Source organism: Eleginops maclovinus, chromosome 18, assembly GCF_036324505.1.
Source record: "Eleginops maclovinus isolate JMC-PN-2008 ecotype Puerto Natales chromosome 18, JC_Emac_rtc_rv5, whole genome shotgun sequence".
Lineage (NCBI taxonomy): Eukaryota > Metazoa > Chordata > Actinopteri > Perciformes > Eleginopidae > Eleginops > Eleginops maclovinus.
In genome coordinates this window covers 14,193,344-14,219,776 of record NC_086366.1, presented here as the reverse complement: position 1 = coordinate 14,219,776, position 26,433 = coordinate 14,193,344, and the positions used below count along the sequence as shown (strand labels likewise).

The 26,433-nt window shown below is 43.3% G+C and overlaps 1 protein-coding gene across 3 annotated transcripts in view; it reads right to left on the bottom strand.

Moving 5' to 3' along the window:
* Positions 1-26,433, bottom strand: part of cux1b (cut-like homeobox 1b) — a 54,286-nt gene that overhangs the window by 22,712 nt on the left and 5,141 nt on the right. For 2 of the 3 annotated variants that reach the window (XM_063907833.1, XM_063907834.1), the window contains exons 2-6: positions 14,641-14,751; positions 10,930-10,977; positions 6,903-6,981; positions 4,150-4,287; positions 1,714-1,837 (exon numbers count right to left, since the gene is read on the bottom strand). In XM_063907833.1, coding sequence (XP_063763903.1) covers positions 1,714-1,837; positions 4,150-4,287; positions 6,903-6,981; positions 10,930-10,977; positions 14,641-14,751 — 500 coding nt within the window. Of the gene's footprint in view, positions 1-1,713; positions 1,838-4,149; positions 4,288-6,902; positions 6,982-7,112; positions 7,474-10,929; positions 10,978-14,640; positions 14,752-26,433 lie in introns of those variants that run through there. The other variant, XM_063907835.1, reaches the window with a different exon arrangement.

The following is a 26,433-nucleotide window of genomic DNA, read 5'->3' as shown; positions in this document are numbered from 1 at the left end:
CATGATGATTGACACGAGGGGAAATATGAGCTCTGTGCTGTACATTTAATAAACACACAGCAAGTGGGCCAGAGACTTTTAAAGAAAGGATCACTGAGAGAGTTTCTTGTGAAGTGTTTTAATGACTGTAGGGAGTGTGGAAAAGAAAATCCCTAGCATTTGTTGGCAATGCCTCGACATTTAAAATGAGAATATGATGCAACTGAAAGTAATCCAAACTAGTGATCATTTTTATTGAGGGAAACTTTTACAATGACAAACTTTTTTGATAACCTATATGCAGGTAAAGGTTGTTAAAAGGGAACAGCAAGTGTTATCCAAAAAACTGCTAAATGATCCACTAGCATAGATAAGACATTTCCTTTTCAAACAAAGAAAGTATTGCAGTGGAATAAATGTATTCCTCTTTAGTTGTTTTCCTTTGAAAAGACAGAGTATTCTTCTATCCTGTTTGCAGTAATTCAGAAATCATTCTCCATCAGGCAGTATTACAAAAGTTAACATATCATTATTATATCTGTGCGTGAGCAACACTAAACACTGCACATTACCATGTGTTGTTGAGCTCTATGAACCACCATATTGACTTTTCTATTGATTTTTTGATTTTGGCAGTGCTTCATTTCCTAGTTTAGAAACATGTTCAGCTTTAATGCATCCATCACCACCTTTAACTCCAGCTCACCCTCAGTGAAGATGTGCCGTCTCTTTAAGCCCCGAGGCTAATCGTATGAGTGCTTATCATTTCTCTTCGACTGTGCACATGTTTATTTATCCCTTTAATTCGAAATAGGAGCATCACGGCTATCAGAGGTAACTTCATTTAAAGGTTGACTTGTCAATTCTCCACCTGCATTTGAAAAACGGAATCTCATGTTTTCCATTTTACCTGTCCAGCATAATATTATTGATTCACTAGGTAGGTGGAAAGGTGCTTAGGATAAGTGAAACAATATTATGATGCTGCCTGTGACTCTGTCTAGCCTTTCAAAGCGTTAATACAGCTTTCCCGTAAATCACTGTTTTTTCTTTATATCTGGCAGTAATTGAGAGCTTATTTATTATAGCCACAGGCTTCCCGTGCATCTGAAAATCACACACTCCAAAATGCCAGGGAAATGGGGTTGGAAAGGAAGTAACCTATTAAATCAGAGTAAATTACTTCAGATTAAAATTAAATGACACCTAAGCATATTTTTTCATCATTACATAGTCATTTGGTGGGTTTCGTTCAGTGGTGCATATTTTCAGAGACAATAGAGGTTTGTGGTAACAATTATTCCGAACAAAAAGGCTGAGAGATAATGTGGTACAGACAGAAAATAGGAGTCTGAGGTGTTGATTCCCATCAAGACAACAATGGCAAGCACCCACATGACAAAAATGCTGGCTTTGTCTTTTCAGTATTTTCATCCCTGCACTCATGTGTAAAAGGAAGGCAATGCCAACATGCAGCAATTTCTTGATTGAACTGATAACCATGAGGAACAAGTCCAAAAACGATTAGCCAAGAAGAAATAATCAAGTCGAGAATAGCTCAGCATGAAATGAAAAAAAAAAAGACAGAAATGTAAAATCCTTTAAAGATTAGAATCATAGCAGATCTGTCCAAAGGGCACAATGACCCAAAGGTTTGAAATTAAAAAGAATGCAGAGGTTATTACTTGAAACCCCACTGCTGTAGCGCGCGCACACACACACACGCACACACACCTCTCCTTCTCTGCATAGTCGTTGTGTAGCTGGAGCTGCTTCTCTTGGGCCAGGTTCTCGGCTTGATTCTTCAGAGACTGCTCGTACTCCCGGATCTTCTCCTTCAAGGCCTTAATGGTCACCTCTGGAGAGGGTGAAGCAGATTGTAAAAAGAGGAAGAGTTAAAAAACTGACAATTTGCTAAATATATAGACACCAGACTATAGCGGTTTCTTAGATGTGATAAATGGCAGTGATGACGATAATCCCTCTGACAGGGGGGGTTTGACCTTTGGTTAAGGAACAGCTTTTCATATCCCACATTCTTCCACTGTCAGCACAGTCTAAGGCCTTTGCCCTTATGGCTCCAGCCTAATCTGTACATCCACGACTGGTATAGAATATTCACCGATCACCAGAAGCAGATATGCTGTATTCATTAGGACTGCATTAGTGCTGAAACCCCATAACTTGCTGACGGCTTGAGGTCTGTATGGGGCAGCCTGAAATAAATCTAACACATAACTGGGGTAATAAATAGGCCTCCATGTGTGCGTGCGTGCGTGCGTGCGTGTGTTTCACAGAGAAAGATATAAGTGATAGAGACAATGATAAAGAGCATTGCTGCTTCCTGCCTTTGACTGAGGGCTCTTAGCACTGTGTGTGTGTGTGTGTGTGTGTGTGTGTGTGTGTGTGTGTGTGTGTGTGTGTGTGTGTGTGTGTGTGTGTGTGTGTGTGTGTGTGTGTGTGTGTGTGTATGTGTGTGTGTGTATATGTGTGTGTGGGTGTGTGTGTGTGTGCGTGTGCATGTGATTTAAACTCCAGTCTCACTGCTCTGACACATAATCAATAGAGGAGAGTCCCCTCAGAGCCCTCTTACCCCTTAACTGCTTAACTGAACTTTAAACATTTAGGTTGCGGGGATCAATGGCCCCTGCACTCTGTGTGTGTGCACTGTGTGTGTGTGCGGGCAGGTCTGCGTGTGTGTTTAACAGGAGTGGGAGTTCCAAAGTGTGTTTTGGGGTTTAAATATCCCCCATCTATTGAGGCGGGAAGGAGGGATAAAGGATGAGGGAACAGGAAAATCAATGGCAGAATGGAACCCTGCCGCTATCGAGCTGTTCCAATTAACTCTCGCTGAGGAAAGGGGGATTCCAAAACACTGCCTGCTCGCTCGCTTGCTCACTCCTCCTTTTCGACCAAAATTATACCACTTTTATTGCTGCTTCTCACTCATCTCTTGCCTCTGTCAGTTTTTCCGTCTTGCTTTACCCCGAGGTAGCCTGTCGTTTTTTATTCATGAAACTGTGCCTCGTGTTCCTTTCTCCCTGAAACCTATTTGACAATGTAAAACCTTCTACATTTTGTGTGTCTGAAAAATGTATAAGGCATTCAAATATGTTCAAATTGTGCCCTCGATCTTTGAAAAGGGGCTAAATATGTTTCCATGAACTTATATTTCAGTTCATTAACATGCAGACATAATGCAGAAATGTGACTGGCAAAGATCCAGATAAGCAAGAAAATATACGGAGCGTCAGTATCCTCCCACGCCACAAACAAAAAGCCCTACCCCCTGATCCGATACCACACTCGCATTATATTGTGTTTTGTGTCTTTGAGTGGAGAAACTTGGAATTTCTTAAAGTGTGGTTGTATGACGGAATTATTCATACTCAGTGTATGACGTTAGGCATTAGTACCAACACAATAGCTAAGCAATATACAGCTGTGATGTTGGCAGCAGCAAAACCAGTTTTAGCCACCTAAAAAGGCTCACATTATTAAGAAAATAAGTTCAGTGGACTACTAAAGGTTACCAAAAACCAAAATATACATGTTCGTCCAGACAAATCAAGAAAAATCTAATCCCTGGTGGGAATGGTGAGGTTACCTTCAAGCATAACTAAAACATTTAGCCGTTATCTTGCATGAGAACATTTTTATCATTATTTACTTTCGAGAGTGTTCTCAGAGTAGCAGCAGTTTGAATGTCTTAAAAACTATTTACTTTTGTGGTGGTCAATTGCCAAACTGATACAAAAAAACGTATGTCATCTTGTATGTTTTTTTCATAATTCCCACTACAACACAGAGATGACCTTAAACAATATGTTACATTTCAGAAAAGATCCCGTCTTAACTTTCAGTTTTCATATATTTTTCTTCCTATCTACTATTGCACATTGCTTTAACTGCCTACCGAAGCAGCCTGCTAAACCATCTTAGTTCTGTTTTGTTCACATGAGTGCACATTCAATGGCCATAATGGTAAAGCAGATGCAGAATACAAGAGGAGAGAATATTAAAAACCTGCCAAACTACACAAATACGTATCGTATAAATATGGAGAGTTGATACATGCCCTTCTATGATTAATTGTTTGCCCTACATCCATGCCCCTTAGAGTCAGTAAAATCCCAAAATGTGTGGATCTGCAAGTGTCCTGTCCCTTACCTTGGTTTTTAACCTCTGCAAACTCTTTGTTGTAGTCCTCCAGTGTCTCTCGAAGTTTGGTGTTCTCTGTCTCAATGTCGTGCATCCTCTGGAGCTTCAGCTGCAGCTGCTGAGCCAGCTCCAGCACAGGTACAGGGTCTGGCAGAGACAAAACACACCACGTTAAAAACACTGGAAACTGCAAAACAGACTACCCAAACAAGGGCGGAGAGGTGGCCTAGTGAGCTAGGAATAACTACATCCAAGGCCCTGTGAGAGCGGGCGTTTGCCCTGGTGAAGCGTCCTTGAGCAGGGCAATGAATCTCCTACAGCTCCAGGAGAACTGTTCTGCAGCTGACCCTGACCTTTGATCTCCCTTTGGAGAGTAACTGGTTATGGGTAGGACCAAAACATATCCCAAATACTAGCAATAATATGACAAGCAGAGTTATGTGTTACTGGCACTAATGCATCACACAGCTGTAGGTCAGTGATTGACTCTATTTACTGAACTGATCTTATAATTTGATACTGGATTATTGCGGTTCAATTCATTATCATCATAAGGGATCTGTATATAATTGAATAGAAATGCAAAAAATAAACTGTAGTGCAGTAAACTCAGATGAAAATTTGCTGGTTTCTTTCCGCTATATTTTTCTTATTTAAAAATCCCAACTGGTCGTATAAGTGGAGGACCACTCTACATGATGCCAGAGCTGACAATTATTTTGGGGGAAATAAGTATGCATTAAAATGTCCTACACTGGACCTATCTTTACCAACAAACCTTGATAGAAAAATTCAGATATTGATAATGCAATGTAATTGAATATCAATAATAATAAGTGCATTTTAGAGATTGGAAAGAGAAAAACAGAACTGAGATTTGGCCTGCTACAACAATGAAAGGTCTAAGTTAGTTCAGCCACATTTTGTTTATCCATAAAGGTTATTGAATGACACACTATCAACCACAGTATCAACCACTGTATCAACAGAGACTATTGTCGGTGTACAAGATAACTTTTTGTATTTCGGGAAATGCGTCAACTGCTGACACAAGCAAGAGAACTGGATAAGTGATACTTGTAGATACACACAGACAGGGGATGAGACACATTAACAACAGAGATTACTGGGCTATGATCAGTGAAAGCGTTCACTATGATGCAGCTTGAAAGCAAGAAAAAAGAGAAAGATGGGAGCAGACAGATGGACAAAGTGGAGCCGTACAGAATAGGCAAGGCAAAAGGTAAATAACAGATTAAAGGAACAAGAGACAGAAGGAAGAAAGACACTTTTCTGGAGGCATTTCACAAACATCTCTGTGAACACACAGCAGGGTTAACTGTCAGTGTGATGAAGAGAGCCCTGTCAGTCAGGCCAATCACATCTGATTGGTGCTCATGGGTGGCAGACTGGTGACAGGCAGCCAAGAGACGCAGGCTAAAAGAGCAGTTTGCGTGTGTGTGTGTGTTTATGTGTGTGTGTTGTACAGATAACAGGAACTGACAACTTACAGCTGGGGGTAAGGGCTGTGTGTGTGTGTGTGTGTGTGTGTGTGTGTGTGTGTGTGTGTGTGTGTGTGTGTGTGTGTGTGTGTGTGTGTGTGTGTGTGTGTGTGTGTGTGTGTGTGTGTGTGTGTGTGTGTCTGACGCAGTTAGATATCTTAACTATGCTAATGAGAGATCAGCGGAGAACGATTGGGGAATTTCATGCTGATTTTGTGCTGTCAAGGTGACACACCATGCAGGGCTAAGCTCTGACACACACACCTTGTCACAAACACACATTATGTGCACACTTGCATAGTCTCAATCCAATACACAAGTACAAACAAACACTAAGGAACATAACTCTATGCACTGAATTTGGACTCGTATCAGCTGCGGCACCCTTGAAAATCAACTTTCTCCCCCTCTTATCAAACCTTTGTCCTTCACATAGACCCACCCCTCTCTCTCTCCAAATCAACTATACAGCCTGTTAAAAGCAGTTTGACTTGTGGGCCACTGGTGCTGAGCGCTCTCGCCAGACACCTTTAATCTAAAGCAGAGCACACTGGGCTGACTAACCAGGCCCTCAGTTGATAGAAGACAGAACAAAACACACTGTTTCCTCTTTCAAGACTGCTGCATTAGTCAGGCTGGTCTGTGTCTGTGTGCGTGTGTGCATCAGGCATTACATCATTGTCTCGCTGCAAGTTAAGAATAGCCCCGTCAGAGCTGGCGCTGACTTATTGGGAGCAGTACAATCCAAAGATATTACTGTAGGTCTATCCATGTGGGAATACGATGACCTCCTTACGCTATAGATGAACCCAGCTCCTCTCTCATTTCTACATGCACGGCCTCTCCAGGGCTCCCATTCGGCTGAAATCTCCACCCAGTAGCTCTGTGGCGGTGTGTGTTCTGTTACACTGTGTTGCGCGTCCCTACTCGGTCTCAGTGCGCTGAACGCTACTGCTCATGTGTGCACTTCACGCCCATCGTGGGCGCACTTGTCATCCATATCAGGACGCACCTTCTGTGAAGACCCTCTAAAGGCTTCACCAGTGGGGATGAGATCTCGTGGGGACACATTAAGGCGTTGCACACGCCTGGATGCACAGTGAAGAAGCACCAGAGGGACGGTGGCGTGCGTTTTTCCCTTTTGGTGCTGTCTGCATGTAAAAAGGGGTCTTCTGACCATGCTTTTGGACTCAGGAGGTGTCTAGACAAACACACAGAGACACAAAGGACACGCAGCACAGACATTAAGTTAAGTCTTACCTGGGACATCGATTATTTTCTTGTACACGTTCAAGAAGGCGGCCTCTGCTTCTTTACTTCTTTTACTCAAGGCATCGATCTGCAACAACAGAGGAAAAATGGTTAATTGTTAGTTACACCTCCTCACAGCTGAGTGTCACACCCATACACTAGGAAGGCAGGCCCATTCATTTCACAGTAAGGCTCGTCTACATATCTGTCTCTCCTCACTATGTGTCGGTATGCTGCATATGATCGCGGTTCTCTTGACGGTGGCTGCGTTGGTGTTTCCTTCCCGTGAAGTCAGTTCAGCTGTTCAGCCGATGACGGATGCGTTTCGTTTGCCTCGTGTCCGCGTCTGTCTGTCCTCGAGTGTGTGTGCCTAACTCTGTCCGTCCTTCTGTGCGTCTGTATGTGTGCGCGTACGTTCGTTTCCCCTCCAGCACGCTGACATCATTAAACAGCTGGCTCAGTCTTTCCAGCCACAGCAGGGGCAGATTATTCAGTCAGCTCTTAGCAGCAATACAGTGTGGATCCATTACTGATGCAGCCATTAACACAAGAGGGCACGGCATGCATTCCATCACTGATATTGTGAAATGGACAGCATTAGATTGGATCCATAAAGAGATTAATTCAAAAAGAAAAAAAAAAGGTTATTGTGGGAACTTTTTACACTGTTCTGTCAATGAAATCCTGATACATTAGGCAGCCTGTTCTGTTACAGTCTCTGTGTCAAACTTCAATATGAGAAGCAGACAGAGTAGGCGAAACACATCTGAAATCAGCTCTAAATGGAGGGAAACAGATGCCAAATAAAGACATTCAGCGGGTGCTACTGTACTGGGCAGAGCTACAGTTGACTACTCTGGCTCACGCACTCAGACTAAACAGCCTTGTGTTTCTCTTCCAACTCCTCCAGCACATTCAACGAGAGAAAAGGAATAAAGACAAAAGCCTATATAAGTCCAAATATAAAGTCTTCACATTCCCAGCCAAGCCAGTAGTGTAGTTGATGGGTGGTTTAGGGGTTCCTGCCACTGTAAACAGAGCGGGCTTCATGTAATACTGCCTGGGCTCCTATGGGAACCTAATAAATCTCTTCACATGGCTTTGATTCATCTCTAGTTTTTTAGCCGCAAAACATCTGGCCCTGAGTAGGCTGGTGCCAGCACCCCTCCCTCCCCCATCCCCCCTTTATTTCTCCACGTCTTTCTCTCAGTCTCTCCCTCTTGTCACTTCCATGTTCTCTGACTCATTTTTTTCTCTTTCCCTCAATCTTTTTCAGTGTCAGTCTTTCTCACGTGTTTCGCTGTCACACAGTCATGTCTATCTGGCATGTACAGTGCTCCCGACACACACACACACACACACACACACACACACACACACAGTACTTTACCCTCTTCATGGGCTGTGTGACATTGAGCGATCAGGATCCTCAAATGCAAGGCCACTAATGGGGGATTACTGATGCAGAGTACTAATACCTCTCACACACCAACACCAAACCTGTTCATCAGTGCCGAAATGTGTGTGCGTGTAAATATATACATATATGTGATCAGAGTACCACAACACAATCTCATGATAGAGAAGAAACACACGCTCACAAAATGATCTGCCGATGGCAATGAAGGAAGCTGGCTGCGTGACTGTACAATGACTGGGCCAAGGTCAGTGGTACAGCCGCTTTATATAGCCCAACATGGGAGGCAGGAAATAGACATTTAATGTAGGACACACCCTACAGTTAGAGGCAGGTTAACTGCAGGACCAGAGCCATTAGAAGACCACCCAGGATTTGCAAATACAACCCTGCTGTTCCAAACTGCAGCTCTTTCAACCAATCCCAATGACATCTGCTATTACATGCTTCCCTGCCCCCATCCCACACACACACACACACACACACACACACACACACACACACACACACACACACACACACACAGAGACCAAGCAAAACAAATGAAGTGACACAAATGATACCTCACCAGTATCAGTATGTTACCAATGAGAAGTGCTTGCAATTGCAGAAGGTATCCCTGACACATCCACACACACAAACACATACGTACATACGTCAGCACCTTGTGCCACCATCACTCAGCACCGCCTCGCTCCCCTATCTAACCCATAGTGTGTGAAGGGCATCAGGCTGACCTGGGAGTGTGTGTGTGTGTGTGTCTGTGCATGTGTGTGCATGTTTGTGTGTGGCCCCAGTGGAGTCTGATAAGGGGAGGCTATGGGAAGCAGAGACTGAAGCCTTGGATAATGGAAAAGCTTATCTGATCGATGGACCAACAAGGAACACTGAGCATGCAACACACACACACACACACACACACACACACACACACACACACACACACACACACACACACACACACACACACACACACACACACACACACACACACACACACACACACACACACACACACACACACACACACACACACACACACACACACACACACACACACACACACACACACACACACACTTTACCAGACTGAGGCCTTGTGGAAACAGTACTGTTATTGGTAATAATTGTGACCTGAGGGCACCCACCTTTCAATGACAAAGATTAAACACGGTATCGAGACCTCCAAGTTCCTGGGATAAAACTTTTTATTGTTCTGTCTGAGTTCCACATTCACTTAGTAAGGATTCAGGCTCACAGGGTAAAAGGCCTAAGGATGAGTTACTGCGGGACTTCAACAGGAAGGCCCTCTGGTTTGTGGTGCCTGTCTTGTCCTTGATCAAAGCACGGAGGGGTAAGCAAACAAAGCCAGGCTAAAATTACACATTCTCAGAGCTGCTCATGTTGTGGCATGCAAGCGCGCAAAATAGTCGACTGATTGATGGGCTGCTCTGAGACTGGCGCGGGTGTACAGTATTATCTCAATAATCATAAGATAATGTCTTTCTCAGTTCTGCGACCACCCACTATGTGTCTCAGCGTGTACTGGTGTGCACGGCGTCGAGGTGTGTCAACACGAGGATGGTGGAAACAGCTGACAAAGCCACAATTATATTGCTGCCGTTTCTATTCTCTAAATAGACTGTGGATCATCAGCAGAACATGGTGGGACCACTATAAATTACAGCATTTTTACATAACCACTGGCTGTGGTTGTTGCTCTAACACAAGAATATGGAAACTAACCCAGTGTTAAACTGTAATATTCTATGGCCAGTAGCTAAGAAGCCCTGTCACTATCTATCGAGATGATTTTGTTTGCGTGCATGAGTGTGTGCGTGTGCGTGTGTACTAGCGAAGAGATACTGTTGAGCTGAATGTCCACCCACTCCTAACCCAAATAACGCCCCAGTCTAAACCAGCCGCTTCCACTCCTACCCTCTGACTTTCACATATGGGAGTGAACTGGAAATGCGTGGCTGCCAGACAGGAGGAGTCATGATGGAAATAGGCCAAAATGATGGAGGAGGAGATCGAGGCGAACGGTGGAGGTATAATATAGCACACACAAAAGTCACCTCTTATAGGTCAAGGTACATAGGATCCTAAGGCACAACATTAAATTGAAAGTAAATAAATCAGCCACAATGAACCAAAATGGCTTTTGAATCACCAGATCAACAAATAACCCCGCCGAATCAGGCAGAGAAACAAAGTCTGAGGAAATAGCATTGGTGAGTTCTGACTGGCTAGAGCCGGGTTTTGTGGTGCCTTTTTTTGTGCAGGATGCAATTTAAACACACCCTCGGGCTACAGGACTTCATGAATAGGACAGAAAATCAAGAGCAGAGCAGAGCAGAGCGAAGAACAGAGGGAGAGGAAAGAGGGGAAATGAGATAGTGGTAAGAGAAAGAACAGGAGATGGCAGAGAGAAGCGAGGAGAGAGGGAAGGGATGACAATTAAAGAAGAAAGATGAAAAGGCGGAAAAAGGAGAGAATGGCACAGAGAAGGCACAAGACCACTCAACGAATGTCAAACAGGCTTTGTAATATGCATAGTTTAAAAGCTGTGCTCGAGCTTGTGTGTCTACTAGTGTCAATATGCATTTCAACACTCACCTCTCCTTGGAAGCTTTTGAGCAAAGGGGCAACCTGTTTCCGGAAATCCTAAAAAATAAAGAGAGGAAGAGGTTAGCGATTCTCAAAAAACGATCGTTTTCAATCCTTTAACAACAGTTAATACACAGGAATATGTGGCGGAGATGTGGAGCTGTGAAAACCTCCTGAGTGATATAGAAGAAGACCGCATTGGGTCAATCATTAAAATCAACTAGCGGACGTTCTTGCAACTCCCGATGAATAATGAGTGATGCGTGAGTGAATGATGAACATGAGGGTAGGGAGGAGGCCAGGTTTGCACCCTGAGGTGCTCTGGTGGACTGCGTTTCTGATAAGAACAGGTGCAGCACCACCTGGGCCACCCAGAGGCGCCCCTAGTGCGTGTGAGATGGAGAGTGAAGGAGGACTACAGTTAACGCAAATTGTCTCCATGCACAAAGTTTTTACTATAAAGCAAATGCTTTTCATCCCGCGAGTCCCATTGCATGACTTTTCAGTACGAGTCAGCGGTTTCAGATTAGATAGCCAGTCGAGTATGTATCAGGGGAACATGCAAATCACCATGCTGTTAGCTGAGCCTACATCCTGACAAACTGAACTGGAGCGTATGGTAAAAAGCGTGGCAGAATAGTACATTCTGTACAAGCCCATTTGATTTGCACAGTTTGTGGACACACACATACTCAAAAAACTGCCTAATGAAGATGTGAAGTAGGGCACCGACAGATGTGTGCTCGGGAGACTGTGCGCATTTTAGAAACCTCCGCCTAAAAGCCTAACCGATGCTGCAGCGAGCGTGCATCCCAAACAGACCCGGGACCAGTGTCTGGGGCCAGCCTAATCCCAGGTTGGTCCAGACAGGCCGCTTGTCTGGGACTGAGGACAGGTCATGACCTCTGTGACCCTGCCCCATTGTTACCTCATCAGGGGTCGCTGTGGCTGTTTGTCTGGGCCAATTCAATATTCCCCTGCTGGGGATAACGACCTCCACCCCCCTTCTCTCTCTCTCTCTCTCTCTCTCGAAGTGCACAATAAAGACATCCCCCAAAAAACCACCATACTGATGTCAGTTTTGTCATTTGCATTAGATGTAGATTATATTCAAATTTTCCATATCAAGATTCAGTTTCCTTTCGGTTAGTTTACCGATGCACACGTTCTTTTTCTTTTCTTTAATTCTATTTTCATTAAGTTTAGTTCCAATGTTTTGTCAGGGCCAAACATTGGAGTGCAGTAGTGTGTATCCATGTTTGCGACCTGTGTTATCATTGCGTTTTAAATCCTATGTTAATACTGAGGGCTTAAAAAGAAACCCTTGTTTAATGTAATGCAGTGTGATCCTGAAATAATTACTATCTTTGTGCAAATCAGAACTGCACTGCTACACTTCCATAATAGTTAAGTTGCTGTATTGATTACCAGTTAAATGTAATACCTCATGTTAATAGAGTTTAGACATTTAATGTTTTTATCGATATTATTTATCTTGCGTTTTAGTAGTCTAAACAGTGCAGTTGGATGAGCTTGTGCACAAACACACAATCTCTCAAGAAAACACACTGAACCCACAAAAACAAACACATTCAAATAACATGCAGAGGCGAGCCACTGCTGTTTCTGCACAACAGAGCTCTGAACTCTGTTGGTCCACTCTCTAGCGCTCCTCCCCCCTGCCCCCTCCACTTCCAAAGATTTATGACCATATAACATAACAATGCACACAGACAACATGGTCAATCCGTGTGTGTAATGTGTGTGTATGTGTGTAGTGAGGGGAGTGGAGGGGGCCAGGCAGCAGGAGATGGATGGCTGGTGTGTGAGCTGCCGGCAGACAGCAGACAGGCCAGCCCGAGGAATCCTCCGGGGAGTATGGAACTCCCATTCGCTGTCTGTCTGCCCTGCAGCTAAACACAAACGTGAGTGTGTGCATACGTGCACACACACACACAAGTACACACAAAGTTGTTTTACTACCGCTGCCTCTGGCTAGCAATCTTTGGGACATGCTACAACCATTCCCACCCTTTCCTTTATAACAGTGTGCTATAGGAGTCTTGCCTAAGTAAAAGGAAATTAAGAACTGGATGAATAATTCAGGCAACTTAGGAAGCACAGTAAGATGTAGCCTAAAACAAATTTCAACAGTGTGTCGGTACTGATGAATTATGAAAACTTTGTTTTCACGCTGCATTTCTTTGCACTACTTTTAAAATGCTACAAAAGCCTGCCTGTGTGTGCGTGTTATTATGCAGACCATGAGTGCAGTTCACGCCGAGTACAGCTCAACAGACTAGACACCGTCAACGTGGGCTGGTCTCCTGGTTGTTGAATAATGGATCAGAGACGGACTCCCGCTCAGCCTAATGCAGTCTGATCTGATGTGACTGTGATCTCCACTGACTGGTGCAGACCACAGAGAGCTGACAGCTCGCTCTATAGGCTGGTCAACCACGCACGCAGCCACGACACGACAGAAAACACAGCCCAGTGAACGCACACAAGACGATTGAGGCATTTTTAATCAGGCCATCACATGTTATGAACCAGCCTATTTAGTAGGCATCTTTGGTGCTAATACACCTCCAAACTCCGGGCGTTTTAATGCCCATTCCTATTGAGCCTGTTACAGCCCTGTAATGAATCCTGTCGCTCGTCTGGCCTGGCTCAGATTCCTCCTCCACATACCAGGGAGATGCCAGGGGCCACACAGACGCCAGAGGAGCCTTCCTAAATCACAGCCTTGTTACACTGATGAATGTGTGTGTCCTGTTCTCTGATCTAGGCTATCTGCCTCTGTGTGTTTTTGCGCGCGCCTGTGCTTCTCTGCATGTTTTCTTTGAGTGTGTGTGCGTCTCTCTCTCCACCTTTGCGTGTTGCTAGGCATGTGGTTAGACTTGAAAAGGAGATTAGAGATGAATGTGTAGGGCAAAGGGAATTTAACATCTTCTGTATGCAGGTACAGTGTCCTCTAGTGTATATTCCTCTACGCAGGGTGGGCTACAAGCTGAAGTCAATCGTCACAACCCTCACCCTGTGGTGACTATAATAGGCCTACTGTCAACTCCACCGAGAGTTGACGATTTTCTATCCACAGTCTACTCCGTTCATACATAATTCATCCTGCCATCAATAATTCACCATGGTGACATTACCAATAATAACACAACAATACTTTGTTTTCGCTGTGTGGTTAAAAATGCGTCTCCTTGGTAACAGAGATGAAACAAATATTCCCAGGAGGAGTGATGGGAACACAGGAACGGGACAGAATTCCCTCCTGATTTTTTCTCTCTCTCCCCTCTCTCTCTCCTCTCTCTCCTCTCTCTCCTCTCTCTCCTCTCTCTCTCTCTCTCCTCTCTCTCCTCTCTCTCCTCTCTCTCCTCTCTCTCCTCTCTCTCCTCTCTCTCCTCTCTCCCTCCTCTCTATCCTTTCTGCACGCATAAAAAACTAGGTCAGATAATACAAACTCCTGAGGGGTTTTCTGTTTTGTCTCTTTAGGATTTCAGGGAAACTAATGGAGAGACTATTTTTGGGAGCCAAGCCCGCATCTCTGCGCCGTCTACGCCTCCCTTGCTTTCTCAGTAAATAATAACGTCTACACTTATGAAGAGGAGAAGAGACAGAGAGGCACACTATGATTGTCAAAAGAATTGTAGGGTATATGCATGGCTTTGTGTGTTGGTGCGTGTCTGTGAATATCTGATTTCTCACCTCTGGTGTGTTCTTCTTGAACTCGCGGCTCAGGTCGATTAGTTTCTTCCTGGACTGTTCACTCTCGTCCTGTCTGTTGGCAAGCTGTGTGGCGGTGGCGTCTAATTCTTTCTGCAAAACAAACACAAAACTTTTTTAGTTTGCTTAGAAGACAGCAGCACATTTGATCACATTTCTCATTACAGCGCTGTTGTTATCATGGAGAATAAGAAGACAGGAGCCGTTTCTGACTAGACAGCAGACTCCTTGAACCATCTGGCATGCAGCAGACTACCCTTCCTGCCTCAGCTGAACTTGGCAAGTTCATCGCAGCAGCAGAGGCCGAGAGCAGTACCACAACTTCAAGGCCCGCCAAGAAAAACCCGTATACACCAATAGTTTGATAGGCTACCAGCGCAGGCAGTATCTGCAACCATTCAGCCTGTCAGTCACTCCTTCACCACTGTGAAGGGCATGACAGCACTTGCAGGAATTGACTACTACTTCTACTCCACACACAGTTCACAACAATTATTAACTGTCTGCACCAGACAACCCGACCCCTCCCCATTACAACTGCACAATTTTCAACAACAGCAGTGAAGCAGGGCCCGCCTTTATCCATATCCATTTTGCATTGTTATTAATAGCTATTTATGGGACTCGTTCCAAATGATGGGCCAAGTGCTGACATTAACAAGACGTTCAGGCCTTGTAAAGATTGTATCTCTCTCTGCTGAGTGTTGCTGGATTATGTTTCTGTTGGATTCTTGCCTCCTGTCACGCTCACTCCTTTTTTTCCCCTTGTTTTTTCTTACTCTCTACAGATCATCTACTCACTCATTCAACCAGCAGAACCTTCTCCTCTGTTTAAATCTCTCTTCTCCCTTTACTCCGCCTCCCCCTTTTTGTCTGCCCCCTCCCATCCACCTCCTGTGAGGCCGCCCACCCCTGAGAGTGATTAAACGCTGCTGAAGGGCCGTTATGCTAACTAACACACTAATCATTTAATACACACATTACCACAGGGGCCCTTGTGGCTCAGTCTGCTGACAAGGTCCCAAAACACACTCACGCACACATGCCCACCTCCTCACATCGCCCACACCCCCAGAACACACAAGAAAATACAACCCTCTAAACAAATAGTGTGATCAAGTACTAATTAGTAGATTTCTCCCCCATCAGCATTAAGTTTAATTCCCTGACCAGCCGTGATCTTGTTTTATCCACAAACCATTAAAAAAAATATAACAAATGTTGGTCGACTTTTCACTGCAATGGATTTCATGCATTAGCGAAGGATGTTTGAAAAAAAAAAAAATGCTTGCTTGCTTACATGCCATCTTGCTCTTGCTGCCCATGGAGCAGTTGATGCAGCAGCCTGCCTGCCCATGGCCATGGAGCAGCTGCACTATCTGTTAGTGAATTCAAGCGTGCGCAGAAGCTTGTGCAGCACTTGATGAAAGGAGGAACCTTAGAAATTTTAATCATGTTCAATTAATTGTCAAAAAAATGAATGCTCCAGTTCATGAACAGAGGTGTAATTATTATATTGGTAAAGATTAGCTACAGAAACACGGATATAAGGCCCAGTTGGTTTAAGATACTAACATTAAATTTGGCAGATATTAATCACAATTTTAAGTATTGGGCCTTAAGGGCAAATATATATTTTTAAATATAACTCACTTGAACACTTGATTTTTAAGCCTGATCAGAATTCAGAAGGCATGAGCAGCAGCCCGGACAATTTTAGGTATATCCACAAAAAACTGAGAGAAAAATGGCTTTAATCATTCAAGCTGTGATATTAAACACTGGGAATTTATTTAGAAAATATAGAGTATATAATCTGATTCACGAATCAAGTTAAATGCCATGGCCGATTAGCACAGATTCTTATTTTAAAGAGAGTGTGTGTGTGTGTGTGTGTGTGTGTGTGTGTGTGTGTGTGTGTGTGTGTGTGTGTGTGTGTGTGTGTGTGTCACAGCCTAGGATGAAAATCAATGTATCAAGTTAAAGAAATTCACTTTAAGAAGCATAGGTCTTTCATTTTAAAACAATATTTAGAAATGTAGTTTGAGTTGCATAACATTGTCTGCTAATCGTCATTGTCTGTCATTTGCCTCTAAAGATGCTCTCTTATATCAGCTATGAGCTTTAGAAAAAAGGACATAACCTTCATACTACCTCTTTCTAATGAGAGTAAAAGAAAAGCACAGCTCATGATGAAAAAATAACCTTGAAAACAAGAGCTTCTTTATTAAACTCACCAGATTTATCTTTGATATGCAAATGAGGATATGCAAACTTCAGGTAAATTTATCCTCAACTAGTTTCCAAATGTCAAAAGAAATTCAATGATCTATTCATATGAATTGATTAGTGTGCTCCGTTTCAGAGCAAACAGAAATAAACACAGTCCTCCACTATAGCCTTGCTTCATGAGGTCATGTGCCAATCCCTGACGCCCTTGATTCTGTCCAATCCCTTTTCAAAACCCTTCACATATCCCAATGTGTTACCAAATCCCCATTCCAAAAAAATTCTCACTGCTAAGCTAAATAAACACATCACACATGAAAGAGGATTGATTCAATGCCAAGTGGGCAAGTAATTATGGGCATGGTCTCAGTTAAAAAAAATAAAAAAAGGATCCTCAGACTCAGTCAGATTTTGACTATGCAGCAAACTCTTTGCCCACATCAGCAGACACGGGCAGACTTTACACTCATCTTGCTGATAGAGCGTAACATCCGAAAGTGCACAATCCCTGCTGCCGACCCCTTGTTGTTCACACACATCAAATCTCACTGACCATTAGGGGACTGCTCCTATTCCCACTTTATGCAACATATAACCACCATAGGGTGTCACATTTAAGTACCTGAAGTGAAATACTGAACAAATATGTTTGGGTATTTGTTCTGCTGAATGCTGTTTTGTAGAACGTGGGTTCTCAGCAAAATAAAACTGAACTGAACTGTGGTCAGTTTACATGTAGCAAAGGCGCTGACTCAAGCTATGGTCACAGGAGAGGTTTTGTTTCACCTTATACTTTTTTTCTTTGTGTCGACAACTGATAAAACTCCACACGTTATTTATAGTTTTTGAAATAAACATTTTTTTTCCTATGCAAAAAATCTTTTAAATCCAAATTGGAACTGAATTAATAATGTCACACTGACTCTGCTTCCACTGAAGCTGGTTGCAAAACATTTACATAGGAAAAACAGATGCACCTTCTTCACAAGGTGACATTCTCAAGGTTACAAGAATTTATGTTAATACAGTTGCACTGTTAAAATTGGTTGATATTTACTGGGGACTTTCAATATGGGTAATCTGTTTGATATTTTGCAGTGAGGACTTTTAGTGCTATCAGCCTTGCTACCTGATCCATGCTAGCACCCAGACCGCAATTCAACATTACTGCAGTGACTAAAGATAGCAGGTAGCTAGATTAATAGATGGCTAAATAGAAATATGAAGACCTTTCAATTTTATAATGACTGGAAAGGTGACATCTGTCACTGCCCATCTAAAGTCACAACAGTTAACAAATACTGCCGTACTGTGTGCAGAGGCAGCTCAAAGCATTACATTCAGACTGAGCCTGTTTGATCAATGAGGTAAGCACTGCAAACATGTCTGTTTAAATATTGAATTATTGTTTCAGAATCAAAATTGAAAGAATGTTCATCTATGGATCCTTAATTAAGTTATGATGAGTTGCATATTAACATTTATAACAGGTTTATTCAGAATGCATCAAGCAGCATCCCATAGCAGCAAGTAAATATAGCATTGCTTCATCAAGCGCCAAACTTTTGGATGGGAATACTGTTAACTTCAGGCCAGGCTGCTCTACAGGGGCTCTGCCATCTGGCATACCACTGAGACTGTCTTTTTTATCATGTTTGACATCAATGATTGACATCATGCTAGTTTGATAAACCTTACAAATTGACAGCTTGGAGAAGAAGCCAAGACATGAGGAAACTAATTAACAAACTCTAACATGCAAATACAGGAAGTCTAGAATTCACACTACATGACTAATATAATGACAAGAAGTATAATTAATAGCAGAGGCAAGGTTCAAATACCAGCGCTCGTGTTGATGCTTCAATGTGACGCCTGCAGTGCACCACAGAGAACCGATCAACATGCATGAAAAACTTGTGAACTCTGTGCTTGGCCGTCAGGCTCGGTCTCTGAGGTCAACAGTCTCTGGCTCTCCTTGGCATGACTTTCAAGTGTTTTACTTTCCAGATCTGAAAATTGCTAATTAACCAATGATTAGTTATTTTAACCTTTTCACATGGACTTCCGCACTATTTTTAAATCTAGCAATGGCTGGTTAGGACCGCACTGTCTAGTTAAGCAGAGGACGGAATATGGTGTGTGCAGGGGAGCATTAAGTGTGCTGTAATGTCTGTGTGATTGCTGTAACAGCCCATCTTCCCTTGGCTGGACTCGCCCACAGCAGCAGTCCCTGTCCTGGTTCATTTGGTCGTCTGGTCAGCTGTAAAGACGATTGGAACAGATTGCCAACACTCCCTAGAGAGACATCAACACCGACTTGGCCAAGAAGCCTCCCGCACACTGCTCCACACGCGTGTGCTCTCACATGAATGCACAGACAGGCCGCTGCAGTAACTTGGGTAGCCCAGTCTTTCCACATTCTTTTAAACTGTGTTGCAAAAGAGGAAATCTGCTAACATGTTCACCCAGTGAAATTTGGCATAGGGAGCTGTGTTCTCGATTAGGTTGGGCCAAACAGAAATGATTCTCTCTGTCCTACAACTGTGGTAATAATACTAATCACTGATAACAGTCACGGGTAAACAAATCCTGTTACCACTGGCCGTCCGACCCAAGGTGTGTGTGTGTGTTCATCTCTCCTAATGAAATTCCTTCCACTCGTCTGCAGGCAGAGAGAGGCCTTCTATCTGACTAATTCGCTCTAATTACTCTAATGAGCCACAGGTGATGATACAGTGAGACTGATTAATTAAATGGGAGGCACCAATCAGGCATGTCTGATTATGCCAATCACATTGACTACCGACTAAATGAGATAAGAGGAGACAGACGCACTTTAATTGAGGTATCAAAACTTCATGGAATTCCTTTTGCCCTCACGCTCCGACGATGCCGAGACAGATAGACTAGTGGAATGACAACAAAGTTATTGTTATGTACACAGTATGAAGTCAATCTGCAGCTGCCGTCCGTGCCGCCACAGTGACCAGGAGTGCACACAGAGGGGAGAACACCACACAAGGATTTGCTTCAGATCTCATTCTCTGTGGAATAATTGGGGTTGTAACTGCTAGAAACACTTTGTTTACACATAGACTGCAGTCCCTCATGCCAAGTAGTCTGCCACCACTTCTTTAGTCCAAACACAATGTAGGTTAACTGCTCCACAATCGGTGCATGTTTTACACATTAATGTGATGGACTTCTACTCTTGAATTTATGGCAGGCAAAGATAGAGATGGACAACATTTCATTCATTCTTCTCAGTTACACTAACAGCGTATTAGTCTCAGCACAAAAGAGGCTTATATTTTGTTCTAAAACTTTCCTGTGTGCATTACAAAGTGAAAAGCCTTTTTTTTTTTACAGCCTCTGTACTCGTCTACATGACACAGATGATAAGATGAAGTTTCTGTCTTGCCCGTGCAGTCTGTAATCTTTCCTTTTATCTCCGACATGTCTGAGGCTGTTATGTGGTTATGATAGTAAACAGTCAAAAGGCGTCTGGAAAGATTTCTTATCTGAAATCTACGAGGTCTACCTCTGAAACTCCCCCTCCATCTCCCCTCACGGCGTTCCAGCTCCTATGCGGCTGACTGCTCTGAATACCAAACCTACTGTGTAGGGGGGGGGGGGGGGGGGGGGCCGGAGTCGGAGGGTGGCAGCTCAGTCAGGAGCGACAGCCGTGCTTGCTACAACGACACGGTACATGATCATAGATCACAGGCACGCCCCCTCAGAACACCGCACAGATAAGACACTACGATCCTGGCAGCCTGTCTGCCATCCTACCTCTGCCATGGCAGGGTGCACAACTTTAAATGTGCCAGCCGACGCCAGTCGCCGTTTTCACAAACCACACAGGGTTTGAAGACGCAAGTCATATCCTCCTGAATCTCCGCTTTGGCTTTTCCTCTCACCCTTTGGAGTCAAAGCCACAAAGTTTTCCTAACCGTGAGCTAACAATAGTTTCACCATGACATCTGAGGTCTTAACGCTTTTGTGCGAGAGTGTGTGATAGTGTGTGTGTGCAGAGGGGTTTGGGGCGGGGGTCAGCCTACCACTCTTCACATCCTAACAAGGCGCTTGTGGTCCCTGAGCGTTTTGCTCCTTTTTTTGAACACAGATCCATATCTAACAACAGCACAGGAGCTGTCAAGACTCACCTCACTGACGCTGACGCAAGCCTGGATCAAAAACAGGCTTTTTACACCTCAGCCTCGTTTGTATTGATCCGTGTTTCTCTGCTGAGAGACTGGTTGTTGTTTTATCTCCCCAACATCCAAGCCTGAACTCTCCCGAAGCTTACTGTGAGCTAGTCATTATTTTGCCCAACCTGACAAGGGGTTTCAGAGGCCAGGCCTGAGCCTAAATACACATATAATGAGACTAAGGCATAGAGGAAGTAGAACTCGCTTGGTCTCATTTTGCAGATTTGGAATTTAGCTAGAGACCTGTGTCACAAAGGGTGAGTGGTGTGGAGGGTGCAATGGGAGGAGAGGAGTACGGCGATATGCTAGGGTGTAATGCATTGGTGAAAGGGCAAGATTTTTCATCCCTGCGTTTACAGGGTGGAACGGCTAGGATATTGAGATCTGAGATAGGATCAGAGGGTAGTGAGCTGTTTCAGCTACGATAAAGGCCACGCATTACAAACAGAGCACAGATAGAGAGAGAGAGAGAGGGGGAGAGAGAGAGTATCACACCTCTCATCCCTGAATTAATGCCTCCATTCTGCCTGCCTTTCTGTGCCAGTGAGAGGAGATTGGGGAGGGGATGAGTGCACAGATACGGACTAAAAAATGGAAACTGCGATCATGGAGAGGGGCGATAGGGATTAATCAAGTCTGGAAGAAGAGTGGGGCTCTCCAGGCCCTGTAGCACATTCACAAGCCTCAAGGACTCGGTTAAGCAATTGACGACACCGCTATTACTTTAAGTTCAGTCAAATGCAAGTGCAAGTAACCATGTGTGGATAATGGCAGGATCACAGGTGCAGGCTAGTAATGTTGTAGACATCCACACATCATCCTACATTATGCGAGTCTTTTTGGCCTAGAAAGTCTTTGACCCTCAACAATGGAGCAGTGTTTAGAGCTGCTCTTATTCAGTAGAGATTTGATCTGCTCACAATTCGTTAGCCTATTTGATTTGTCGTAATTCACTTAAGATTTCCATTTAAGGACTACACGCAGCTTCATGCTATTGGCACAGTGACTGTACGGTGAAAAGGGGTCTGCATCACTCTCATGCGCCTCTGGTACATTAAATCCCCGCTCTACATGATGTCCTTTTCCACATTTTAATTTAGCCTTGTCTATCTGTTGTAGCCAGTAATTTTCTAGACGCCTGATGATGACACATCAGCAGGAGTTGTGCCACAGCTTATAAAAGCAGCATGTTGACTTCCACGCATTAATCAAAAGCATGTATGAAAATGCCCCATTAGGTTAGATAAATCTAGATGCTTTAATGTGTCCAACACATGCTGTCAGTTTTTTTCTAGCATGGCCTTGCCTTCTGACTGAGTTTGACACCCATGGTCTATACGATCAACGTCAACAGAGCATGTCCTGGGGCTAAGTCTTACTCAGCCTTTATGAGTAAGAGTTTTTCTGCTCTGCTTGCATGAGTTTTGCGAGAAAAAAGGCAGAGAAACACAGTGAGAAAGAAAGAATGAGCATAGCTAATCCTTACAGTAATGACAGAATAATTAGCTTGCATTAGGCTATGTAATGGGAGGTAATTATATCATTTATTCTGTGTTGAGAGAATGGGATATAAAGACTGCACAATGAAGGAAGAGGAATTGAGCTCAGTGGGACGTAGGATGGAGCATGTGTAAGAGCTCTTTCTATTGATTGATCCAAACATCAAACGAACCGCTGGAGTAATGGGAGGAGTGAAGGACAGCTAAAAGCTATTTGGAGCCTCCACTGCATAAAAGACTTGACCTGTTCCACACAGCCTACATATCAAAACCATCAAACAGCAATCAATAGACCAGAGCGGTCAACTCAACAAACCGTCACCCTACTAAAACATCAAACCCCCGGCCCAAGCGTCAGATGATAGGCTACACTCAGCTTATCCATTACCATCAGATAAAGAGGAGATAAAACACAGAGCCTAATCCTTTCATGTGTCGTGACAGCCACAGCAGCCTCCAAGGCATTCCTTCAGTCTGGCTCTCAAATAGTTTTATGGCGGAAGGCAGCCATTCAGTCAGCCAGCCAGCCAGTCAGGGCTGTTCTGGTCTGTTTGTCTTATTTCACAGTTTACACGCTGTTTTATAGGCAGTTATTATGGTCACCATGGTGATGCCATACGTTTTTATGGTCTTTTGGTCTGAGGGCAGAGAGTGTAATAAACGAAAAAACACACACACACATGAAAACAAAGACTCACAAAACACGCTCCTGCTGTGGAAAGGTCTCCTGTCCCTCCCTTCCTCCCGCACTCATTCTTTATCAGTCTCACCAAATGCATATCTCCCTACTTTCTGCTTCACGTGAAACATGGATAGGCTAAACGTACAATTGTCCTCTCTCATTCCACATCTGGAGCTGATCAGAGGGCCTCCTGGAAGTTGAGGCCTCTGGGCCTATTAATAACCATACAGCTGAACTCAGGGTCAGACAGCAGTCAGCGGATGAGCCTGTGTCTACTAAACACATATTCCCTACCCCCTTCCTCAAGAGGACAACTCTCACTCTTAAAAAATGGGGCTACATATTTTAGCATAGTTTGTACATGTAGTGTAACACTTTTGAATCCTCCAGCTCAAGTAGTAGCTCACAAGTTGTTCCCAAATAAGCAAACAAAGACTAGAGGTTGAAACTCTGACCTTGCATTTAGTCATCCTTTTAAATTAAAACAAATGCACAAGCATCGGAAAAAAGCCGTGCTAATTGTCAGATCATTTTCTACTGTCTTTAGATGTTTTTTTCTTCTTTCCACAACAAGTTCAAGTTCAAGGATGCCAGACCCATTAAAGGCAAACCAGATGGTAAAGTCGTCATCTGTTGGCTGTAAAGGTTAGACCAGTCAGACAGTCCAGGTCATACTGAGGTCTGCGGGGTCAGACGGTTTCTGAACCCTGACTCCTGCTGGACAGCTGCTTAGGTCAAATGTCAAGGAGAGGTTAAGGTATCGTCTGAGGACGTCCAATGAATTTCACAGATACAAGAGAATACCCCTCGATTTGGGAGACAAAGCTATGGACCAGTTCCTACCTTTCTTAATCATGCAGTAATAAAAACAGGGTGCAGATTATACAGTTGATCTTACTTTAAATGATTACACATTTAAAACTGAAATACATAAGCAGCTAAACCTGCACTTCCTCAAAGGAGTTCCTCTAACAGGGCAAAGTTCACCAACTTACGATGTAAAACTGAAGCAGTGATACTGTATATCTTACTGAATGCAATGAACCATTTGTTTAGCATAAACCACCTCCATCCAACACACACACTTCTACGCACCTGTGAATACAGGGTAGTTGAATCATCATATAATCGGTGGTAGTTTTCTGCTGAGCCTAGCCAGCAGTCTGTGTTATTTTTAGAGGGCTGACACAGAAGCGAGCCGTCCATTTACTCTGTGAGCTGGCAGCAGGACCATCACAGCTCTGGTTGCTTATAAAACTACCAAAATGGGAATGATCTCAACATAAACACTGCAAAAGGTGTGGACACTTACAGAAACAAAGTTAGCTCCAATTCAGAACCATTACAGTTCCATTACTTTGACATTAGGCTCGTTATTATAACCCACATAAAACCCATCAAACATCTCATCATTTTATATCCGGGATGATACATGCTCACACTTGGAGAATAACAACTATTAACACTGTAAGTCAATAAAAAAAAAAAGGGAATCACACCATCTACCGTGTAATAGTAGGATGACATTTCAAAGCTAAGTGAGAGGATTGAACAATAAACTGCTTGCGTTAGCATTGTACAGGAAAAAAATGTTATATTTAGACCAATAAAATCCTTGTGGTAGCAACTCACAAACTATTTGATGGACTAAAAACATGTTTAAAAGGGAGAGAGTAACCAGAATTTGTAGTGAGAACTGTGGCTAAAAGGTTGAAGGCTATCCAGATCTGTTGTGACTGATGGCTTGAGCCTGAAGGCCGACTATGGATCTGGCAACTGAAGCAATGATTGACATTGAAAATTACACAGAGTGAGCTATTAGCAGATAGCAGGCCATATCATAATTCAATCCCTACACCACCAAAGTGCACCAATATCATAATTCAATGCCAAGAACCATTAGCCTGCAGCACACCAATATCATAATTCAATCCTGGGGCCATCAGTCCTTGCCAATACCATAATTCAATACTCTGACCATTAAGACACACCAATAAGCCTATTAGAATTCAATACCTATGGTCAATGATCTAATAGGACACTGATACTGGAGTCATGGGTTGACATGGGAAGAGGTCTGCACATAGGGCCTTATTTAGTCAAGACGCCTTGATAACAGTGGGATAAACAACACTAAAATTAGTCAGGGGGCAAGTGGTTCACCAATAGCTTGGCTACACCAGACACTGAAGGCCACAAGAGTGTTTGCTGCAGAAACACATTTCGCCATGCTTATGCAGAGGGACACTTTTGTTGAACAAAATGAAACCCTGCATTAGCTTCAAACTCAGCAGTGCGCTCAGCCAAACTCGTCAAAAACGTTTTGAACACTGGCTCCCAGTGTGTGACCGTCTGCAGTTGGTCTAAATTATCCCATTGTGGTACCTTGTGGAAATGGGACTCCATTTCGTTTTCTGGTCCATTGCCTCTGTTTATATTTCCATGTTAACATCTTGTATAGCACCTCAAAAATACTGTTGAATCTCATCCAGGCCCGGCTTGCAGGATCATCAGAAATCTGCACCTGAACAGCCAATCAAACGTTTTCAATAGCTCAGATTTCCCCGACGGCTTCAAGTTAATTTTTCACCAGAGTTGTCATTATTCAAACTTATTCTCACCACACATTTCTTAGGTTTCCTCACTTAAATCTAATCCTCACGTAGTTCATGTGTAGTGTAAAACGACTCTTTAGTATGGAAAATAAATGCAAGAATGATTTATTACTGACAGATTAAATAAATAACTCAAATGACAACTTTGACAAATTATGTTTTTCTAGACCGTTTACAGTATAGTCATTAAGTTTAAAGGTGATCACTTTAGAAGATTTTCATATATTCTGGATTTTGTATCATTGTAAACTAATCTTTTGACTGCTTGAGGGGATATGATGCTTTTTAACACCAAAAAAACACCAATTATCAAATAAATCAATCAATAATACTTATAATCCTTCATTTCAGTTTCAATTCAACTGTACTACACGTGTGACCAATAAAGTGTTATAGTACAAAGTATAATAGTTATTTGTAGGTCACACACCACTGAAAACCAACAGGTATTGACTGTTTAATAAAAAGCTGGAATTTTAAATGAGTTCCCATTGATGAAGGTAAACCGGTTGAAAATGTGTACGAAAATAAAAGGA